Source organism: Carcharhinus amblyrhynchos, chromosome 35 (genome assembly GCF_965287045.1).
Source record: "Carcharhinus amblyrhynchos chromosome 35, sCarAmb.v2.hapA, whole genome shotgun sequence".
NCBI lineage: Eukaryota > Metazoa > Chordata > Chondrichthyes > Carcharhiniformes > Carcharhinidae > Carcharhinus > Carcharhinus amblyrhynchos.
In genome coordinates this window covers 3,238,776-3,259,103 of record NC_137358.1, presented here as the reverse complement: position 1 = coordinate 3,259,103, position 20,328 = coordinate 3,238,776, and the positions used below count along the sequence as shown (strand labels likewise).

At 49.4% G+C, this 20,328-nt stretch overlaps 1 protein-coding gene across 1 annotated transcript in view; it reads right to left on the bottom strand.

Moving 5' to 3' along the window:
* Positions 1-2,330: 2,330 nt before the first annotated feature.
* Positions 2,331-20,328, bottom strand: part of LOC145361655 (SH3 domain-binding protein 1-like) — a 56,736-nt gene continuing 38,738 nt past the window's right edge. Inside the window, exons 16-19 of the mRNA XM_080217537.1 lie at positions 12,847-12,982; positions 9,816-10,006; positions 8,217-8,630; positions 2,331-2,553 (exon numbers count right to left, since the gene is read on the bottom strand). Coding sequence (XP_080073663.1) covers positions 2,498-2,553; positions 8,217-8,630; positions 9,816-10,006; positions 12,847-12,982 — 797 coding nt within the window. The 3' untranslated portion in view covers positions 2,331-2,497. The remainder of the gene's footprint in view (positions 2,554-8,216; positions 8,631-9,815; positions 10,007-12,846; positions 12,983-20,328) is intronic.

Sequence of the window (20,328 nt, the reverse complement as noted above, 5' to 3'; positions counted from 1 at the left end):
TGATTCCGTCTACACTTTCCACTGCCAGCATAAAGCAGCCAGCATAATTGAGGACCCCCAACCCACCCTGGACATTCTCTCTTCCACCTTCTTCTGTCGGGAAAAAGATACAAAAGTCTGAGGTCACGTACCAACCTTAAAGTTTATCTATTAGTCACAAGTAAGGCTTACATTAACACTGCAAGTAAATTACTGTGAAAATCGCCTAGTGGCCACACTCCAGCACATGTTCGGGTCAATGCACCTAACCAGCACGTCTTTCAGAATTTGGGAGGAAACTGGAGCACCTGGAGGAAACCTGCGCAGACACAGGGAGAACGTGCAGACTCCACACAGACTGTGACCCAAGCCAGGAATCGAACCCAGGTCCCTGACACTGTGAAGCAGCAGTGCTAACCAATGAGCTACTATGCCGACCCACTCAAGAACAACTTCTTCCCTGCTGTTGTCAGACTTTTGAATGGATCTACCTTATATTAAGTTGATCTTTCTCTACACCCTAATTATGACTGTAACACTGTATTCTGCACCCTCTCCTTTCCTTCCCTCCCCCCCATGTACTCTGAAAGGAATGCTTTGTCTGTATAGCATGCAAGAAACAATGTTTTGCACTGTATCCCGATGCATGTGACAATAATAAATCAAACCCAATACTTCTCACAGTATCCCAATCCATGTGACAATAATAAAATAAAAAAAGACTGTCTGGAGACATGTAGCGACTAGGGCAGTGGGGGCCAAGGGGTTGAGGCGGGGGCAGGCAGGTTGCAATCCTCTGTACAGTTTATCCTTATTAATACCCTTTGTCTTCCTGCCAAAGTCTGTGGGTACGAATCATTACAAAACAGTGACCTAGCTGCAGGACAGGACGGTGAGTGGCTTGGAGGGAAACTTGCAGTTGATGGCGTTCCCATACATCTGCTGCTCTTGTCTTCCTAGGTGGCAAGGGGGTGTGGGTTTGGAAGGTGCTGTCTAAGGAGCCTTGGTGAGTGACTTGCTGCAGTGCATCTTGTAGACGGTACACACTGCTGCCACTGTGTGGTAGGTGGTGGGCGGGGAGTGGGGCGAGTGGATCGATGGCGTGTCTGTCAAGTGGGCTGTTTTGTTCTCCTTAATCACTCTGATCCTGCTCTGTAGTTCCTTCTGTCAGCCAATTCCACAACAGTCAATCAATGCTGATGCGAACACAAACAGTACACGCCTCCACCATACGAACTGCAGCAGTTCAAGAAGAGAGCTCACCACCACCTTTTGGCAATAAATGCCAAACTAGCCAGCGATGCCCACATCTTGTGAAATTAAATCTTTTAAAAAAAACACACAAACAAGTCAGAAATTTGGTTTTCTTGACAATTATTTTATTGGGGCATCAGGAATATTTAATTTACACTCAAATAATATTTACACATGATTTAAATGTGGAACCTGTACAAAACTAAAGATGATAAGAGAAAGGGCCCTTTGTAAGCATATCCAAGAAGTGAGGGTTAATTTGGGTTAATGTTTGAGTGAGGGGGACATCAAGGGAGGGCCTGGACCACCAGAAGTCCATTCACTATCTGGCAATGGGCTCATGATGTCAACACAGAGCAAGAATTGTGGGCAGTTTTCCACTCGGAAAACCAGGATTCTAGCGCCAATGGTAGTAGCCAACATACTGTCAGCTGTGACTCATTAAGTGGCATTCTTGACCTCTGAGTCAGAAGCTTGTTAGTTCAAGAACCCATCCCCCAGAGATTTCAGCATATAATCCAGGCTGTCACTCCCAGTCAGGGAGTGCTGCACTGTTGGAGGTGCTGTCTTTTCAAGTGAGACCTTGAACCCTGTGGGCCTATCCAGCCCAGGAACCCACGGCTGCCAATCAAAAGGAGAGCTGGCAAAGTTCTTCCTGGAGACCTTGTCCATTAGTTAACCCTCAACCCACATCACAAGTGTATCCTTGCTGCTTGCGGGATTGCGCTGTGCATACTTTGACCGCCGCACCTACAACAGTGACTTTGAAAAAGTACATATTATAAAGCACCTCGGGACATGTTGGATGTTATGGAGAGATCTTTAGATTCTGGCTTCCTCGGAGCGAGATCAGCTAACTTCACAGATCCTGGAATCTTCTCTGGGAATTCCATCGGTCTTGCATCCATCGTATTCAGCCGAAGGGAGTCTGGACCTGCAATGTTCACTCTTGCCCGCTGTTCCAGCTCGTACTTGGTATAGGTATTGTTGGATCTGTAAGTCCCTTTGACCTTTCCAGCTGTTATCCTCACTGATAGCACTTTTGTTCCCCCCGCCCCCCCACCCACCACCCCCCACTCTATTGCCTGTACCGGCAGGATCCACCTCCCTCGATTGGACGCTTGTTGGAAGCACACGGGCCAATCAAAAAGGCAGATCCAAAATTTGAAATCAGTTCATTGGATGTTCCTGGACGACGGGCTGGCCAATGAAATGTTTGGGTCTTGGCCTTTGGCGGTGACCAATCCCGCACTCCGTTTCAGAGTCATGATTGCTCCTTCGTGTCCTCGGTGCTGTTTGATGGTGGCTGCTTGTGGGATCCTACAGGGGAAAACCAAAAGAAATATTTTACTTTTGTTTTAACAAGATAGGAATGAGGAGGAGGCCATTCAGCCCCTCCAGTCTATTCCGCCATTCAATGAGATGTCCATTTTAAGCCCATCTCCCTTCCAATGGTTCCTCCTAAAAATCTAACGGTCACAGTTTTGAGATTTTCAAACTGGCTATTTGAAAAGTTAAAGTTTATTTATTAGTTACAAGTAAGGCTTACATTAACACTGCAATGAAGTTACTGTGAAATTCTCCTAGTCGCCACACTTGGCACCTGTTCGGGTCAATGCACCCTAACCAGCACATCTTTTAGAAGACTTTGCAGGAAAGAATTCCAGATTTCCATGACTTTCACAAAGAACAAAGCCCAGTCCACCACTCAAACCAGCCTCCCATCCATTGACTCCACCAATACTTACCTCTGCCTTGGGAAAAGCAGCCGGCATAATTAAGGACCCCATGCACCCGGACATTCTCTCTTCCACCTTCTCCCATCGGGAAAAAGATACAAAAGTCTGAGGTCACGTACCAACCAACTCAAGAACAGCTTCTTCCCTGCTGCTGTCAGAGTTTTGACTGGACCTCCTCACTCTAAGTTGATCTTTCTCTACACCCTAGCTATGACTGTAACCCTACATTTTGCACTCTCTCCTTCTCTATGAACGGTATGCTTTGTATACTGCGCAAGAAACAATACTTTTCACTGTATCCCAATACATGTGACAATAATAAATCAAATCAAATATATGTGAAGCAATGTTTCTTGACATTGTGACATCAGTGTCCTGTAAGAAATATTTTTTGTTTAAATCATGTTCTCTGCAGTTAAGCAGCTTTGGGTTTTTCCACTGTTGCTGGGCTTTCTGGTTAGAAGTCCAGTTAGAAGTTGGGTGGCACGGTGGCACAGTGGGTTAGCGTTGCTGCTTCACAGCGCCAGGAACCCGGGTTCAATTCCTGGCTTGGGTCACTGGCTCTGTGGAGTTTGCATGTTCTCCCCGTGTCTGCTTGGATTTCCCCTGGGTGCTCAGGTTTCGTCTCACAATCCAAAAATGTGCGGGTTAGTTGGATTGCCCATGTTAAATTGCCCTTTGGTATCAAGGGGGTAAATGCATGGGGTTCTGGGGATAGGGCCTGTGGTCGGTGCAAACTTGAATGGCCTCCTTCTGCACTGTAAGATTCTAAGTCCATTTATTGCTGCTTCAATAGCTTAAATTGGGTTTTGTTTATTTTTAATCTGGGCCTCATGCACTGACTTGGAATTTCCGGCTGGGTGGCAGGGCATGTGTTTTGGGCATCGTGAATTCAAGGTTTCACTTTCAGTTTCGGGGCTGCTGGTTTAGTTTAAGAGGAGTTTGGACATTGGACTGAAAAGCAGTGTTTCTCTCTGTGTCCCTGGTATTAGAAATTCTGATGGTTCACTTGAAGCAAAGCTTCTTGTCTTTTGGAATAAAAATAGATGATTTGCTAGGTAGTAACTACAGTCTTTTTTTCTCTTTCTCTCCAGTGTTTTGGAAAGCTATTCTGACTCCAATCTTGTCTGTGTGTGCATCAATAGAACTGCAACATCCAATTAAGGGATTTATAGCTGAAGTTTCAAAGTAAAGTTTTAAGTTTCTTTATTAGTCATAAATAGGCTTGCATTAACACTGCAATGAAGTTACTGTGAAATTCCCCTAGTCGCCACACTCTGGCGCCTGTTCGTGTCACAATGCACCTAATCAGACTGTAGGAGGAAACCGGAGCACCCGGAGGAAACCCACACAGACAACGTGCAAATTTCACACAGACAGTGACCTAAGCCAAGAGTCGAACCCGGGTCCCTGACGCTGTGAGGCAGCAGTGCTAACCACTGTGCCACTGTACAGAAAGTAAAGGCAAGGAAGCATTGTTGCAACTATACAAGGCATTGGGGAGGCCGCACCTGGAGTATTGGGCACAGTTTTGGTCCCCTTACTTGAGGAAAGCTGTCGTAACATTGGAGGGAGTTCAGAGGAGGTTCACTAGATTGATTCCAGAGACGATGGTTTTGTCGTATGAAGAGAGATTGAACAGGTTAGGCCAATACTCTCTGGAATTTAGAAGAATGGGGGGAGATCAAATTGAGGTTTACAAGATGATAAAAGGTCTGGATAAAGTAGATGTGGAGGGGATTTGGTGGCCATCATTACTGATGGTAGCCATTTTCTTTTAAATTCTAGAATTATTTAATTAATTGGACGAAACTCTCCAGATCCTATGGTGGGATTTGAACCCAGGTAGAAACATATAAAATAGGAACAGGAGGAGGCCATTCAGCCCTTCGAGCCTGCTCTGCCACTCAATATGATCATGGCTGATCATCTATGGTTTCCCTCACTGCAGCCGCACCAGCGAGGACAAGACATCTTGTCAGGATGGTCACTATCCAGTGATTGGGAAGAGGAAAAGTGCCACATGGATGGGTACAGGGCTGGATTGGGCCTTGCTGCCCTTTCTATCGTGGAAGAGCTTGCTGGGATCCAATAGACGAATGAGCAAAAGGGGCTTTAACGTAGAAACTAGAGGCAGAAGGAGGCCATTCGGCCCTTCCAGCCCCTGCTCTGCCATTCATTTTGATCATGGCTGATCATCAAATTAAATATCCTGATCCCCCCCTTCCCCCCACATCCCTCGATCCCTTTATTCCCAAGAGCTATATCTAATTTCTTCTTGAAATCACACAACATTTTGGCCTCAACTACTTTCTGTGGGAGTGAATTCCACACATTCCCCACCCTCTGGGTGAAGAAATTTCTCCTCGTCTCAGTTCTAAAAGGTTTACCCCTTATCCTCAAACTATCACCCCTAGTTCTGGACTCCTCCAACATCAGGAATATTTTTTCTGAATCTACCCTATCTAATCCTGTTAGAATTTTATAATTTTATATGAGATCCCCTCTCACAACCGAAAACTGCAAAAAAACCCCACAAAGGATCATGAATGAAGCCCAGTCCATCACACAAATCAAGTTCCCATTCATTGACTCTGTCTACACTTCCTGCTAACTCGCAAAGCAGCCAGCGTAATTAAGGACCCCACGCACCCCGGACATTCTCTCTTCCACCTTCTTCCGTTGGGAAAAAGATATAAAAGTCTGAGGTCACGTACCAACCGACTCAAGAACAGCTTCTTCCCTGCTGCTGTCAGACTTTTGAATGGACCTACCTCGCATTAAGTTGATCTTTCTCTACACCCTAGCTATGACTGTAACACTACATTCTGCACCCTCTCCTTTCCTTCTCTATGAATGGCATGCTTTGTCTGTATAGTGTGCAAGAAACAATACTTTTCACTGTATACCAGTACACATGACAATAATAAATCAAATCATAATCCTAACTTGATCTCTCCTCAGATCTGTCAGTCCCAAGAATCAACATGGTAAAACCCAAGGACAGCACGGTGGCACAGTGGGTTAGTGCTGCTGCCTCACAGCTCCAGGAACCCGGGTTCGATTCCCAGCTTGGGTCACTGTCTGTGTGGAGTTTGCACATTCTCCCCATGTCTGAGTGGGTTTCCTCCGGGTGCTCCAGTTTCGGCCAAAGATGCGCAGGTAAGGTTGATTGGCCATGCTAAATTGCCCATAGTGTCCCGGGATGTGTAGGTTAGAGGGATTAGCTGGGTAAATGTGTGGGTTTGTGGGGATAGGGCCTAGGGCGGGGTTGTTATCAGTGCAGACTTGATGGACCAAACAGCCACCTTCTGCACTGTAGGATTTCTATGATTCTATGAAACCCTGGGTGCGCTCCCTCAATAACAAGGAGATGGGGGACCCTGGAGAAGATACCACAAAGATTTAGGATGATCTTGCCAGCACTGAGGGGGTAAGATTGATGTGGAGTTGCCGGCGTTGGACTGGGGCACATTGCCCTGTTTGTGAACAGAGCTCCCACTCACCTGATGAAGGGGCAGTGCTCTGAAAGCTTGTGGTTTGTGCTACCAAATAAACCTGTTGGACTTTAACCTGGTGTCGTGAGACTTCTTACTGGGGTAAGATTGAACAGGCTGGAAATCTATTCCTCTGCAAAAGAGAAGGTTGTGGGGGTAGCCTTAACCGCAGTCTTTATAATTGTGGCGAGGTTCGAGGGGTTAGGTGAGGGGGGTGGAGATGTTTCCAGTCTTGGGGAGATCAGAGCTAGGGTTCTTACATATGATAGTTATGAATAAATCTAGTCGGGAATTCAGGAGAAACTGAACGGTGAGAGTATAGAATTCACTATCAGGGGGAATGGCTGAGAGCAATTGTGTTGATGGATTTAAGGAGAAAGCTGGATAAGGAAGGAAGAAAAAGAAGAACAAGAACAGAAAATGCTGGAAAATCTCAGTGGGTCTGAGCACATCCACGGAGAGAGAATAGAGCTAACGTTTCAAGTCTGGATGACCCTTCATCTGAGCTGAGAGCAAAGACAATCAGAAGAGATGTTTCCTTTGCTTTTAGCTCTGATGAAGGGTCACCCAGACTCGAAACGCTGGCTCTATTCTCTCTCTGTCCACAGACGCTGTCAGACCCGCTGAGATTTTCCAGCATTTTCTGTTTTTGTTTCAGATTCCAGCATCTGCAGCATTTTGCTTTTATCTTAAGGAATGGAGATGTTCTGATGGGGGTGAGATGAAGGAGGCCATTGGGTCGGGGGGGTGGGGGGGGGGGTGCGGGGCGTGTGGGTGCAGGAGGCGCGTGCAGGGGCTGGTGTGGAGCATAAACACTGGCATTTACCAGGTGGGCCGAATGGCCTCTTTTATTGTAGGTTTTTGTCACCACCTCCCCCTGCCCACCCCCCTCAGGCAACATCAATGCAACATGGACGCAACGTGCATTTATATACTGGGTTCAATGTAGAGGAACATCCCGCAAGGTACTAAACAAAACACGATCCAGCAAAACTGACAAAGAGTCAACAGTATCTTTTGTCTGTACAGCGCGCAAGAACAATACCTTTCACTGTATCCCAATACATGTGACAATAATAAATCAAATCCAATCAAATCAAGTGCAGTCGGAGTCAGTGGATGGGAGGCTGGTTTGGGTGGTGGACGGGACTATGTTCACAACCTTTGTAGTTCTTTGCAGCGTTGGTCAGAGCAGGAGCCCATACCAAGCTGTGATACAACCAGAAAGAATGCTTTCTATGGTGCATCTGGGAAAGTTGGTGAGAGGCGTCGTGGATATACCAAATTTTCTTAGCCTTCTGAGAAAGTAGAGGCATTGCTGGGCTTCCTTAACTATAGTGTCAAGACGGGGGGGACCAGGACAAGTTGTTGGTGATCTGGACATTTGAAGCTCTTGACCATTTCTACTTCATCCCCGTTGAGGTAGAGAGGGGCGTGTACCACTTCAGACAGTACACACTTCCTGAAGTGTACTACACTCTCTTCCCTCGCCCCACTCTTCACCCTGCCTCACTGTTCCTCATTGTTAAGAGGAGCCAGGCTGATTGGTGGAACGGAAACAAGGAGCCAGAGCTTTACTGAGAGAGTTTATTGATTTGCTCCATCTCACTACTCTGCTCCCACTCAGCCCAGTGTCCCAGCTGTCTCCTATTTATACGTGCTCAATGTCAATGAACATGTATCACCTGTTTCCCTTAACCTTACCAACCTTGACAAGACATTAATGCTTCCGAGTTTCCTTACGTACCACACTGTTCCGCAGAGGAAGATCCATTCACTTCCGGATTCCGGCTTGGACGCAGTGCCTCACTGGTGGAAAAAACCCGAGTTCTGGGCCGTGGCTGTGGCTGTTCATTCCACCCCACTTGGCAGCAGCGAGGCTGGTAGAGCTGAGGGCCTTTGACCGAGGCCTCGGGATTTTCCTGGAGGGGATAGGGCGAATCCAAGCTGGCAGCGCGTTGGTGGATGTGGGGGGTAGGAACAGGAGGAGGGGGCATGGCTGGGGCTCGAATGGCGCCTGCAGTGGCTCTTCGAGTGATGAGGCCCTTTTCGTCCACTGGGAGTGTTAAGGAGGCACACACAGGGTTCGATGTCCAGGGCAGGCTGGCCTTTGGCTGCTGGGGTGGAGGGAAGGTTGGTCTTGTCGGAGCCACTTTCTTTACTGAAATAGAGAAAGAAACCAGGATTCATTTTATTGTAGCCATTTCTGCTGAGGATGTTAGTGCTCACTGGAGTTCTCGAGGATCCCCACAATACACACTCTAAACATGCACAGTGCTTCACATGTGCAAAGCTTTTCACACGTGCAATGCTGCGCACACACAATGCTGCACACGCATAATGCTTCATACACGCAATGCTGCACACGCGCAATGCCTCATACACACAATGCTGCACACGCGCAATGCTTCACACGCGCAATGCTGCACACGCATAATGCTTCATACACGCAATGCTGCACACGCGCAATGCTGCACACGCGCAATGCCTCATACACGCAATGCTGCACACGCGCAATGCTGCACACGCAATGCTGCACACACGCAATGCTTCACACGTGCAATGCTGCACACGCATAATGCTTCATACACGCAATGCTGCACACGCGCAATGCTGCACACGCGCAATGCCTCATACACGCAATGCTGCACACACGCAATGCTTCACATGCGCAATGTTGCACACGCATAATGCCTCATACATGCAATGCTTCACATACGTAATGCTGCACACGCATAATGCCTCGTACATGCAATGCTGCACACGCATAATGCCTCATACATGCAATGCTGCACACGCGCAATGCTGCGCACGCATAATGCCTCATACATGCAATGCTGCACACGCATAATGCCTCATACATGCAATGCCGCACACGCATAATGCTTCATACACGCAATGCTGCACACGTGCAATGCTGCACACACGCAATGCTGCACACATGCATATACTGAATATACAGATGAGTACGCACACTAAACACAATGAATACACCCCACTCCCCACACACACTCTGTATAACTAAGCAGGATACATGATCCAAATCACTCTGATTATATGACATAGCCCAGCCTTCTGCCCTCTTCACACTGCCACACACACGCGGCACACACACACACACACACACACACACACACACACACACACACACACACACACACACACACACACACACACACACACACACTTAGGGCTCAGGTCCACCTCCCCAACAGGTTTCTCCAGAAATGGGATCCAACTCCGGAAGAGTGGAAATCCTGCTCCTTCCCTGCCCCGCTCCCCCCTCACGGCACGGCACGACCACACCATTCTGCTAAACCAAAACTCCGGTCCCTTTCCATCCTACCTTTCTTCACCGAGAGGTTGGAGCTCTGGACAATGGCATTGAGGGTCAGGTTGGATGTAGCTTCAGCAGGCCGGGCCTCCGATTTGCTCGGCTCGTGGACGGGGTCGGGAGGTGGCGACAGTACCAGAGGGAGCGAGGGGCTCTCGTCGATCGCCTCCCCGGCAGGGGGAGCGGAGCTGGGGTGAGTCAACCTGTCGGGAGAGATTGCACTCAGTCAGTCAGACCAAAGGCTTGGTGGTTGCCATGGTCACAGTCACCACAAGGAGCTTGGATCACGATTAGCCCCAGGGGGGCCGGACAGTGCGGCGAGTCGTTCAAGAGTCCGTCAGACTTTGTGGCAGGGTCAGGAACTCCCACCAGCAGATTAGTCCGTATAATTCCACCGGGGGTGACACAATTGTTGGTGAGATCTGTCTAACTTGGCTTTATTCATCTCCAGCTCTGCTGTTTCCCCTTCGATTGACGCTATTCCCTTCCCTTCACCCGACCACATCAATGGGCGGCATAGCGGCACAGTGGGTTAGTACTGCTGCCTCACAGCGTCAGGGACCCGGGTTCGATTCCCGGCCTCGGGTCACTGTCTGTGCACGTTCTTCCCATGTCTACGTGGGTTTTCTCCCACAGTCCAAAGAGTTAGGTTGATTGGCCATGCTAAATTGCTCTTTAGTGTCAGGGAGATTAGCAGGGTAAATATGTGGGTTTACAGGGATAGGACCTGGGTGGGATTGTTCTAGGTGTAGACTCGATGGGCCAAAAGGCCTTCTTTTGCACTGAAGGGATTCTATGAACAACGTAGAATCATAGACTCCCTACAGTGCAGAAGGGGGCCATAAGGGGAGGTGATGACCTAGTGGTATTATCGCTGGACTATTAATCCAGAAACATCTGGGGACCCGGGTTCGAATCCCACCACGGCAGATGGTGGAATTTGAATTCAATAAAAAAAATCTGGAATTAAGAATCTACTGATGACCATGAAACCATTGTTGATTGTTGGAAAAATCCATCCGCTTCACTAATGTCCTTTAGGGAAGGAAATCTGCCGTCCTTACCCAGTCTGGCCTACATGTGACTCCAGAGCCACAGCAATGTGGTTGATTCTCAACTGCCCTCCAAGGGTAACTAGGGATGGACAATAAATGCTGGCCCAGCCGGTGATGCCCATGTCCCACGGGTGAATAAAAATGAATTTGGGCCATTGCATCTGCACCAACTCTCTGACAGAGCATCTCACACAGGCTGTCTCCCTCATCCTATCCCCATAAATCCACATATTTACTCTCTAATCCACCTAACCTGCACATCTTTGGACACTAAGGGACAATTTACCATGGCCAATCCACTTAATCTGCACACCTTTCAGACTGTGGGAGGAAACGGCAGCACCCGGAGGAAACCCATGCAGACACGGGGAGAATGTGCAGACTCCGCACAGACAGTGACCCGAGGCCGGAATTGAACCCGGGTCCCTGGCTCTCTGAGGTAGCAGTGCTAACCACTGTGCCACCGTGTCCTCCCCTTGCATTTATATAGAACCTTTGACAAAGTAAAACAGTTCAAGCTGCTTCAGGAGGGTAAATTAGTCACAAGTTCACAAGGAGGCCAAGGAGGAGACATTAGGATAAGGTGACCAAAAACTTGATCAAAAAGGCAGATTTTAGGGAATGTCTTGAGCGAGGTAAAATGCAGAGAAATTGGAACGTAGAAACTTTGAAGGAGCAGGTGTAGGCCATTCAGCCCTTCAAGCCTGCTCCGCCATTTGCTATGATCATGGCTGACCCTCTATCCTAATACCACACTCCCATACTCACCCCATTCCCTTTAGAGTCTAGAAGTCTATCTATTTCTTTCATAGAATCATTGAATCCTGACAGCGCAGAAGGAGGTCATTCGGCCCATCAAAGCTGCAGCAACAACAATTCCACCCAGGTCCTATCCCCGTAACCCCAAGTATTTACCCCACGAGTAACTAAAAGGCAATCTAGTATGGCCAATCAACCTAACCCGTGTATCTTTGGACTGTGGGAGGAAACCGGAGCACCTGGAGGAAACCCACGCAGACACGGGGACAATGTGCAGACTCCACACAGCCAGTGACCCGAGCCGGGAATCGAACCCGGGTCCCTAGCACTGTGAGGCAGCGGTGCTAACCACTACGCCGAGATATTCCGTGATTTGGTCTCCACAGCTTTCTGTGGTAGAGAATTCCACGGTTCACCTCAGAATGAAGAGGTTCCTCCTTATCTCAGTGCTAAACGGCTCCCCCCGTATCCCGAGACTGAGGTTCCCCCCAGCCAGAAGAACCAACATTCCTGCATCCAGTCCGTCCAGCTGTGTCAGAATTTTAGTCTTTTCAATTAGATAGATCCCCCTCATTCTTCTAAATTCCATTGAATACAGGCCCACTCGATCCAATCTCTCCTCGTATGACAGTCCTGCCATCCCAGGAATCCACCTGGTGAACCTTCATTGCACTCCCTCTCTGGCAAGTATATCATTTATTTGATAAGGAGACCAAAACTGCGCACGATACTCCAGCTGTGGTCTCACCAAGGCCCTGTACAGCTGCAGTGAGACATCCTTGCTCCTGTACTCAAGTCCCACTGCAACGAGGGCCAACATACCATTTGCCTTCCTGGCTGCTTGCTGTGGCAGGGACCCGGGTTCGATTCCCGGCTTGGGTCACTGTCTGTGCGGAGTCTGCACGATCCCCCCCCCGTGTCTGCGTGGGTTTCCTCCGGGTGCTCCGGTTTCCTCCCACGGTCTGAAAGCCGTGCTGGTTAGGGCGCATTGGCCGTGCTAAATTCTCCCTCAGTGTAACCCGAACAGGCGCCGGGGTGTGGCGACTAGGGGATTTTCACAGTAACTTCATTGCAGTGTGAATATCAGCTTACTCGTGACACTAATGAATAAACTTTAACTTTAACCTGCATGTTGGCACTCAGTGACTATCGAAAGTAACTATTCCAGAGCTTGGGAGCTGGACAACAAAATGCAAAGATGGAGAGATGCACCAGTTAACTAAACGTACTCTTCCTTCAGCACTGCGATCTCTTTCTCGGGGGGAGCGAGGGCCAGTTCCATCGAGCTGCCCTCTTTCTTTGGAGGTGTGTGCGTTGAAGACAGATACGGAGGGCCAAACATTCCTGACACACTGAAATCCAAATCTGTGGAAAGACAGAGCAGAGTTTAAATCATTACTGCAGACAGGAGGTTAGTGTCACTCAGTGTCGAGAAAGGCTTTTTGGATAAATAGTTGGCAAGTTTCTGTGGACACCCTGAGGGGGGAGATTTTCCCATTCTGCCCATCCACAGGAATCATCGCAGACAGGGTGGGGGGGGGACACCCTGTAAATACTAACACACACCCAGCGATCCCCCCCTGTAAATACTAACACACACCCAGCGATCCCCCCCTGTAAATACTAACACACACCCAGCGATCCCCCCCTGTAAATACTAACACACACCCAGCGATCCCCCTGTAAATACTAACACACACCCAGCGATCCCCCCCTGTAAATACTAACACACACCCAGCGATCCCCCTGTAAATACTAACACACACCCAGTGATCCCCCCCTGTAAATACTAACACACACCCAGCGATCCCCCCCTGTAAATACTAACACACACCCAGCGATCCCCCTGTAAATACTAACACACACCCAGCGTTCCCCCCCCTGTAAATACTAACACACACCCAGCGTTCCCCCCCTGTAAATACTAACACACACCCAGCGATCCCCCTGTAAATACTAACACACACCCAGCGTTCCCCCCCCGTAAATACTAACACGCACCCAGCGATCCCCCCCTATAAATACTAACACACACCCAGCGATCCCCCCCTGTAAATACTAACACACACCCAGCGATTCCCCTGTAAATACTAACACACACCCAGCGATCCCTCCTGTAAATACTAACACACACCCAGCGATCCCTCCTGTAAATACTAACACACACCCAGCGATCCCCCCCTGTAAATACTAACACACACCTAGCGATCCCCCTGTAAATACTAACACACACCCAGTGATCCCCCTGTAAATACTAACACACACCCAGTGATCCCCCTGTAAATACTAACACACACCCAGCGATCCCCCTGTAAATACCAACACACACCCAGCAATCCCCCCTGTAAATACCAACACACACCCGGCGATTCCCCTGTAAATACTAACACACACCCAGCGATTCCCCTGTAAATACTAACACACACCCAGCGATCCCCCTGTAAGTACTAACACACACCCAGTGATCCCCCTGTAAATACTAACACACACCCAGCGATCCCCCCCTGTAAATACTAACACACACCCAGCAATCCCTCCTGTAAATACTAACACACACCCAGCGATCCCCCCCTGTAAATACTAACACACACCCAGCGATCCCCCCCTGTAAATACTAACACACACCCAGCGATCCCCCTGTAAATTCTAACACACACCCAGCGATCCCCCCCTGTAAATACTAACACACACCCAGCGATCCCCCTGTAAATACTAACACACACCCAGTGATCCCCCCCTGTAAATACTAACACACACCCAGCGATCCCCCCCTGTAAATACTAACACACACCCAGCGATCCCCCTGTAAATACTAACACACACCCAGCGTTCCCCCCCCTGTAAATACTAACACACACCCAGCGTTCCCCCCCCTGTAAATACTAACACACACCCAGCGATCCCCCTGTAAATACTAACACACACCCAGCGTTCCCCCCCCGTAAATACTAACACGCACCCAGCGATCCCCCCCTATAAATACTAACACACACCCAGCGATCCCCCCCTGTAAATACTAACACACACCCAGCGATTCCCCTGTAAATACTAACACACACCCAGCGATCCCTCCTGTAAATACTAACACACACCCAGCGATCCCTCCTGTAAATACTAACACACACCCAGCGATCCCCCCCTGTAAATACTAACACACACCTAGCGATCCCCCTGTAAATACTAACACACACCCAGTGATCCCCCTGTAAATACTAACACACACCCAGTGATCCCCCTGTAAATACTAACACACACCCAGCGATCCCCCTGTAAATACCAACACACACCCAGCAATCCCCCCTGTAAATACCAACACACACCCGGCGATTCCCCTGTAAATACTAACACACACCCAGCGATTCCCCTGTAAATACTAACACACACCCAGCGATCCCCCTGTAAGTACTAACACACACCCAGTGATCCCCCTGTAAATACTAACACACACCCAGCGATCCCCCCCTGTAAATACTAACACACACCCAGCAATCCCTCCTGTAAATACTAACACACACCCAGCGATCCCCCCCTGTAAATACTAACACACACCCAGCGATCCCCCCCTGTAAATACTAACACACACCCAGCGATCCCCCTGTAAATTCTAACACACACCCAGCGATCCCCCTGTAAATACTAACACACACCCAGTGATCCCCCCCTGTAAATACTAACACACACCCAGCGTTCCCCCCCCTGTAAATACTAACACACACCCAGCGTTCCCCCCCCTGTAAATACTAACACACACCCAGCGATCCCCCTGTAAATACTAACACACACCCAGTGATCCCCCCCTGTAAATACTAACACACACCCAGCGTTCCCCCCCCTGTAAATACTAACACGCACCCAGCGATCCCCCCCTATAAATACTAACACACACCCAGCGATCCCCCCCTGTAAATACTAACACACACCCAGCGATTCCCCTGTAAATACTAACACACACCCAGCGATCCCTCCTGTAAATACTAACACACACCCAGCGATCCCTCCTGTAAATACTAACACACACCCAGCGATCCCCCCCTGTAAATACTAACACACACCTAGCGATCCCCCTGTAAATACTAACACACACCCAGTGATCCCCCTGTAAATACTAACACACACCCAGTGATCCCCCTGTAAATACTAACACACACCCAGCGATCCCCCTGTAAATACTAACACACACCCAGCGATTCCCCCCTGTAAATACTAACACACACCCAGCGATCCCCCTGTAAATACCAACACACACCCAGCAATCCCCCCTGTAAATACCAACACACACCCGGCGATTCCCCTGTAAATACTAACACACACCCAGCGATTCCCCTGTAAATACTAACACACACCCAGCGATCCCCCTGTAAATACTAACACACACCCAGCGATCCCCCTGTAAATACTAACACACACCCAGCGATCCCCCCCTGTAAATACTAACACACACCCAGCAATCCCTCCTGTAAATACTAACACACACCCAGCGATTCCCCTGTAAATACTAACACACACCCAGCAATCCCCCCCTGTAAATACTAACACACACCCAGCGATCCCCCCTGTAAATACAAACACACACCCAGCGATCCCCCCTGTAAATGCTAACACACACCCAGCGATCCCCCCTGTAAATACTAACACACACCCAGCAATCCCCCCCTGTAAATACTAACACACACCCAGCGATCCCCCCCTGTAAATACTAACACACACCCAGCGATCCCCCCCTGTAAATACTAACACACACCCAGCGATCCCCCCCTGTAAATACTAACACACACCCAGCGATCCCCCCCTGTAAATACTAACACACACCCAGCGATCCCCCCCTGTAAATACTAACACACACCCAGCGATCCCCCCCTGTAAATACTAACTCACACCCAGCGATCCCCCCCTGTAAATACTAACACACACCCAGCAATCCCCCCCTGTAAATACTAACACACACCCAGCGATCCCCCCCTGTAAATACTAACTCACACCCGGCGATCCCCCCCTGTAAATACTAACACACACCCAGCGATCCCCCCCTGTAAATACTAACACACACCCAGCGATCCCCCCCTGTAAATACTAACACACACCCAGTGATCCCCCTGTAAATACTAACACACACCCAGTGATCCCCCTGTAAATACTAACACACACCCAGCGATCCCCCTGTAAATACCAACACACACCCAGCAATCCCCCCTGTAAATACCAACACACACCCGGCGATTCCCCTGTAAATACTAACACACACCCAGCGATTCCCCTGTAAATACTAACACACACCCAGCGATCCCCCTGTAAGTACTAACACACACCCAGTGATCCCCCTGTAAATACTAACACACACCCAGCGATCCCCCCCTGTAAATACTAACACACACCCAGCAATCCCTCCTGTAAATACTAACACACACCCAGCGATCCCCCCCTGTAAATACTAACACACACCCAGCGATCCCCCCCTGTAAATACTAACACACACCCAGCGATCCCCCTGTAAATTCTAACACACACCCAGCGATCTCCCCCTGTAAATACTAACACACACCCAGCGATCCCCCTGTAAATACTAACACACACCCAGTGATCCCCCCCTGTAAATACTAACACACACCCAGCGATCCCCCCCTGTAAATACTAACACACACCCAGCGATCCCCCTGTAAATACTAACACACACCCAGCGTTCCCCCCCCTGTAAATACTAACACACACCCAGCGTTCCCCCCCCTGTAAATACTAACACACACCCAGCGATCCCCCTGTAAATACTAACACACACCCAGCGTTCCCCCCCCGTAAATACTAACACGCACCCAGCGATCCCCCCCTATAAATACTAACACACACCCAGCGATCCCCCCCTGTAAATACTAACACACACCCAGCGATTCCCCTGTAAATACTAACACACACCCAGCGATCCCTCCTGTAAATACTAACACACACCCAGCGATCCCTCCTGTAAATACTAACACACACCCAGCGATCCCCCCCTGTAAATACTAACACACACCTAGCGATCCCCCTGTAAATACTAACACACACCCAGTGATCCCCCTGTAAATACTAACACACACCCAGTGATCCCCCTGTAAATACTAACACACACCCAGCGATCCCCCTGTAAATACCAACACACACCCAGCAATCCCCCCTGTAAATACCAACACACACCCGGCGATTCCCCTGTAAATACTAACACACACCCAGCGATTCCCCTGTAAATACTAACACACACCCAGCGATCCCCCTGTAAGTACTAACACACACCCAGTGATCCCCCTGTAAATACTAACACACACCCAGCGATCCCCCCCTGTAAATACTAACACACACCCAGCAATCCCTCCTGTAAATACTAACACACACCCAGCGATCCCCCCCTGTAAATACTAACACACACCCAGCGATCCCCCCCTGTAAATACTAACACACACCCAGCGATCCCCCTGTAAATTCTAACACACACCCAGCGATCCCCCTGTAAATACTAACACACACCCAGTGATCCCCCCCTGTAAATACTAACACACACCCAGCGTTCCCCCCCCTGTAAATACTAACACACACCCAGCGTTCCCCCCCCTGTAAATACTAACACACACCCAGCGATCCCCCTGTAAATACTAACACACACCCAGTGATCCCCCCCTGTAAATACTAACACACACCCAGCGTTCCCCCCCCTGTAAATACTAACACGCACCCAGCGATCCCCCCCTATAAATACTAACACACACCCAGCGATCCCCCCCTGTAAATACTAACACACACCCAGCGATTCCCCTGTAAATACTAACACACACCCAGCGATCCCTCCTGTAAATACTAACACACACCCAGCGATCCCTCCTGTAAATACTAACACACACCCAGCGATCCCCCCCTGTAAATACTAACACACACCTAGCGATCCCCCTGTAAATACTAACACACACCCAGTGATCCCCCTGTAAATACTAACACACACCCAGTGATCCCCCTGTAAATACTAACACACACCCAGCGATCCCCCTGTAAATACTAACACACACCCAGCGATTCCCCCCTGTAAATACTAAAACACACCCAGCGATCCCCCTGTAAATACCAACACACACCCAGCAATCCCCCCTGTAAATACCAACACACACCCGGCGATTCCCCTGTAAATACTAACACACACCCAGCGATTCCCCTGTAAATACTAACACACACCCAGCGATCCCCCTGTAAATACTAACACACACCCAGCGATCCCCCTGTAAATACTAACACACACCCAGCGATCCCCCCCTGTAAATACTAACACACACCCAGCAATCCCTCCTGTAAATACTAACACACACCCAGCGATTCCCCTGTAAATACTAACACACACCCAGCAATCCCCCCCTGTAAATACTAACACACACCCAGCGATCCCCCCTGTAAATACAAACACACACCCAGCGATCCCCCCTGTAAATGCTAACACACACCCAGCGATCCCCCCTGTAAATACTAACACACACCCAGCAATCCCCCCCTGTAAATACTAACACACACCCAGCGATCCCCCCCTGTAAATACTAACACACACCCAGCGATCCCCCCCTGTAAATACTAACACACACCCAGCGATCCCCCCCTGTAAATACTAACACACACCCAGCGATCCCCCCCTGTAAATACTAACACACACCCAGCGATCCCCCCCTGTAAATACTAACACACACCCAGCGATCCCCCCCTGTAAATACTAACTCACACCCAGCGATCCCCCCCTGTAAATACTAACACACACCCAGCAATCCCCCCCTGTAAATACTAACACACACCCAGCGATCCCCCCCTGTAAATACTAACTCACACCCGGCGATCCCCCCCTGTAAATACTAACACACACCCAGCGATCCCCCCCTGTAAATACTAACACACACCCAGCGATCCCCCCCCTGTAAATACTAACACACACCCAGCGATCCCCCCCTGTAAATACTAACACACACCCAGCGATCCCCCCCTGTAAATACTAACACACACCCAGCGATCCCCCTGTAAATACTAACACACACCCAGCGATCCCCCTGTAAATACTAACACACACCCAGCGATCCCCCTGTAAATACAAACACACACCCAGTGATCCCCCTGTAAATACTAACACACACCCAGCGATCCCCCCCTGTAAATACTAACACACACCCAGCGATCCCCCCCTGTAAATACTAACACACACCCAGCGATCCCCCCTGTAAATACTAACACACACCCAGCGATCCCCCCCTGTAAATACTAACACACACCCAGCGATCCCCCCCTGTAAATACTAACACACACCCAGCGATCCCCCCCTGTAAATACTAACACACACCCAGCGATCCCCCCCTGTAAATACTAACACACACCCAGCGATCCCCCCCTGTAAATACTAACACACACCCAGCGATCCCCCCCTGTAAATACTAACACACACCCAGCGATCCCCCCCTGTAAATACTGACACACACCCAGCGATCCCCCCCTGTAAATACTAACTCACACCCAGCGATTCCCCCCTGTAAATACTAACTCACACCCAGCGATTCCCCCCTGTAAATACTAACACACACCCAGCGATCCCCCCCTGTAAATACTAACACACGCTCAGCGATCCCCCTGTAAATACTAACACACACCCAGCGATCCCCCCCTGTAAATACTAACACACACCCAGCGATCCACCCTGGAAATACTAACACACACCCAGCGATCCC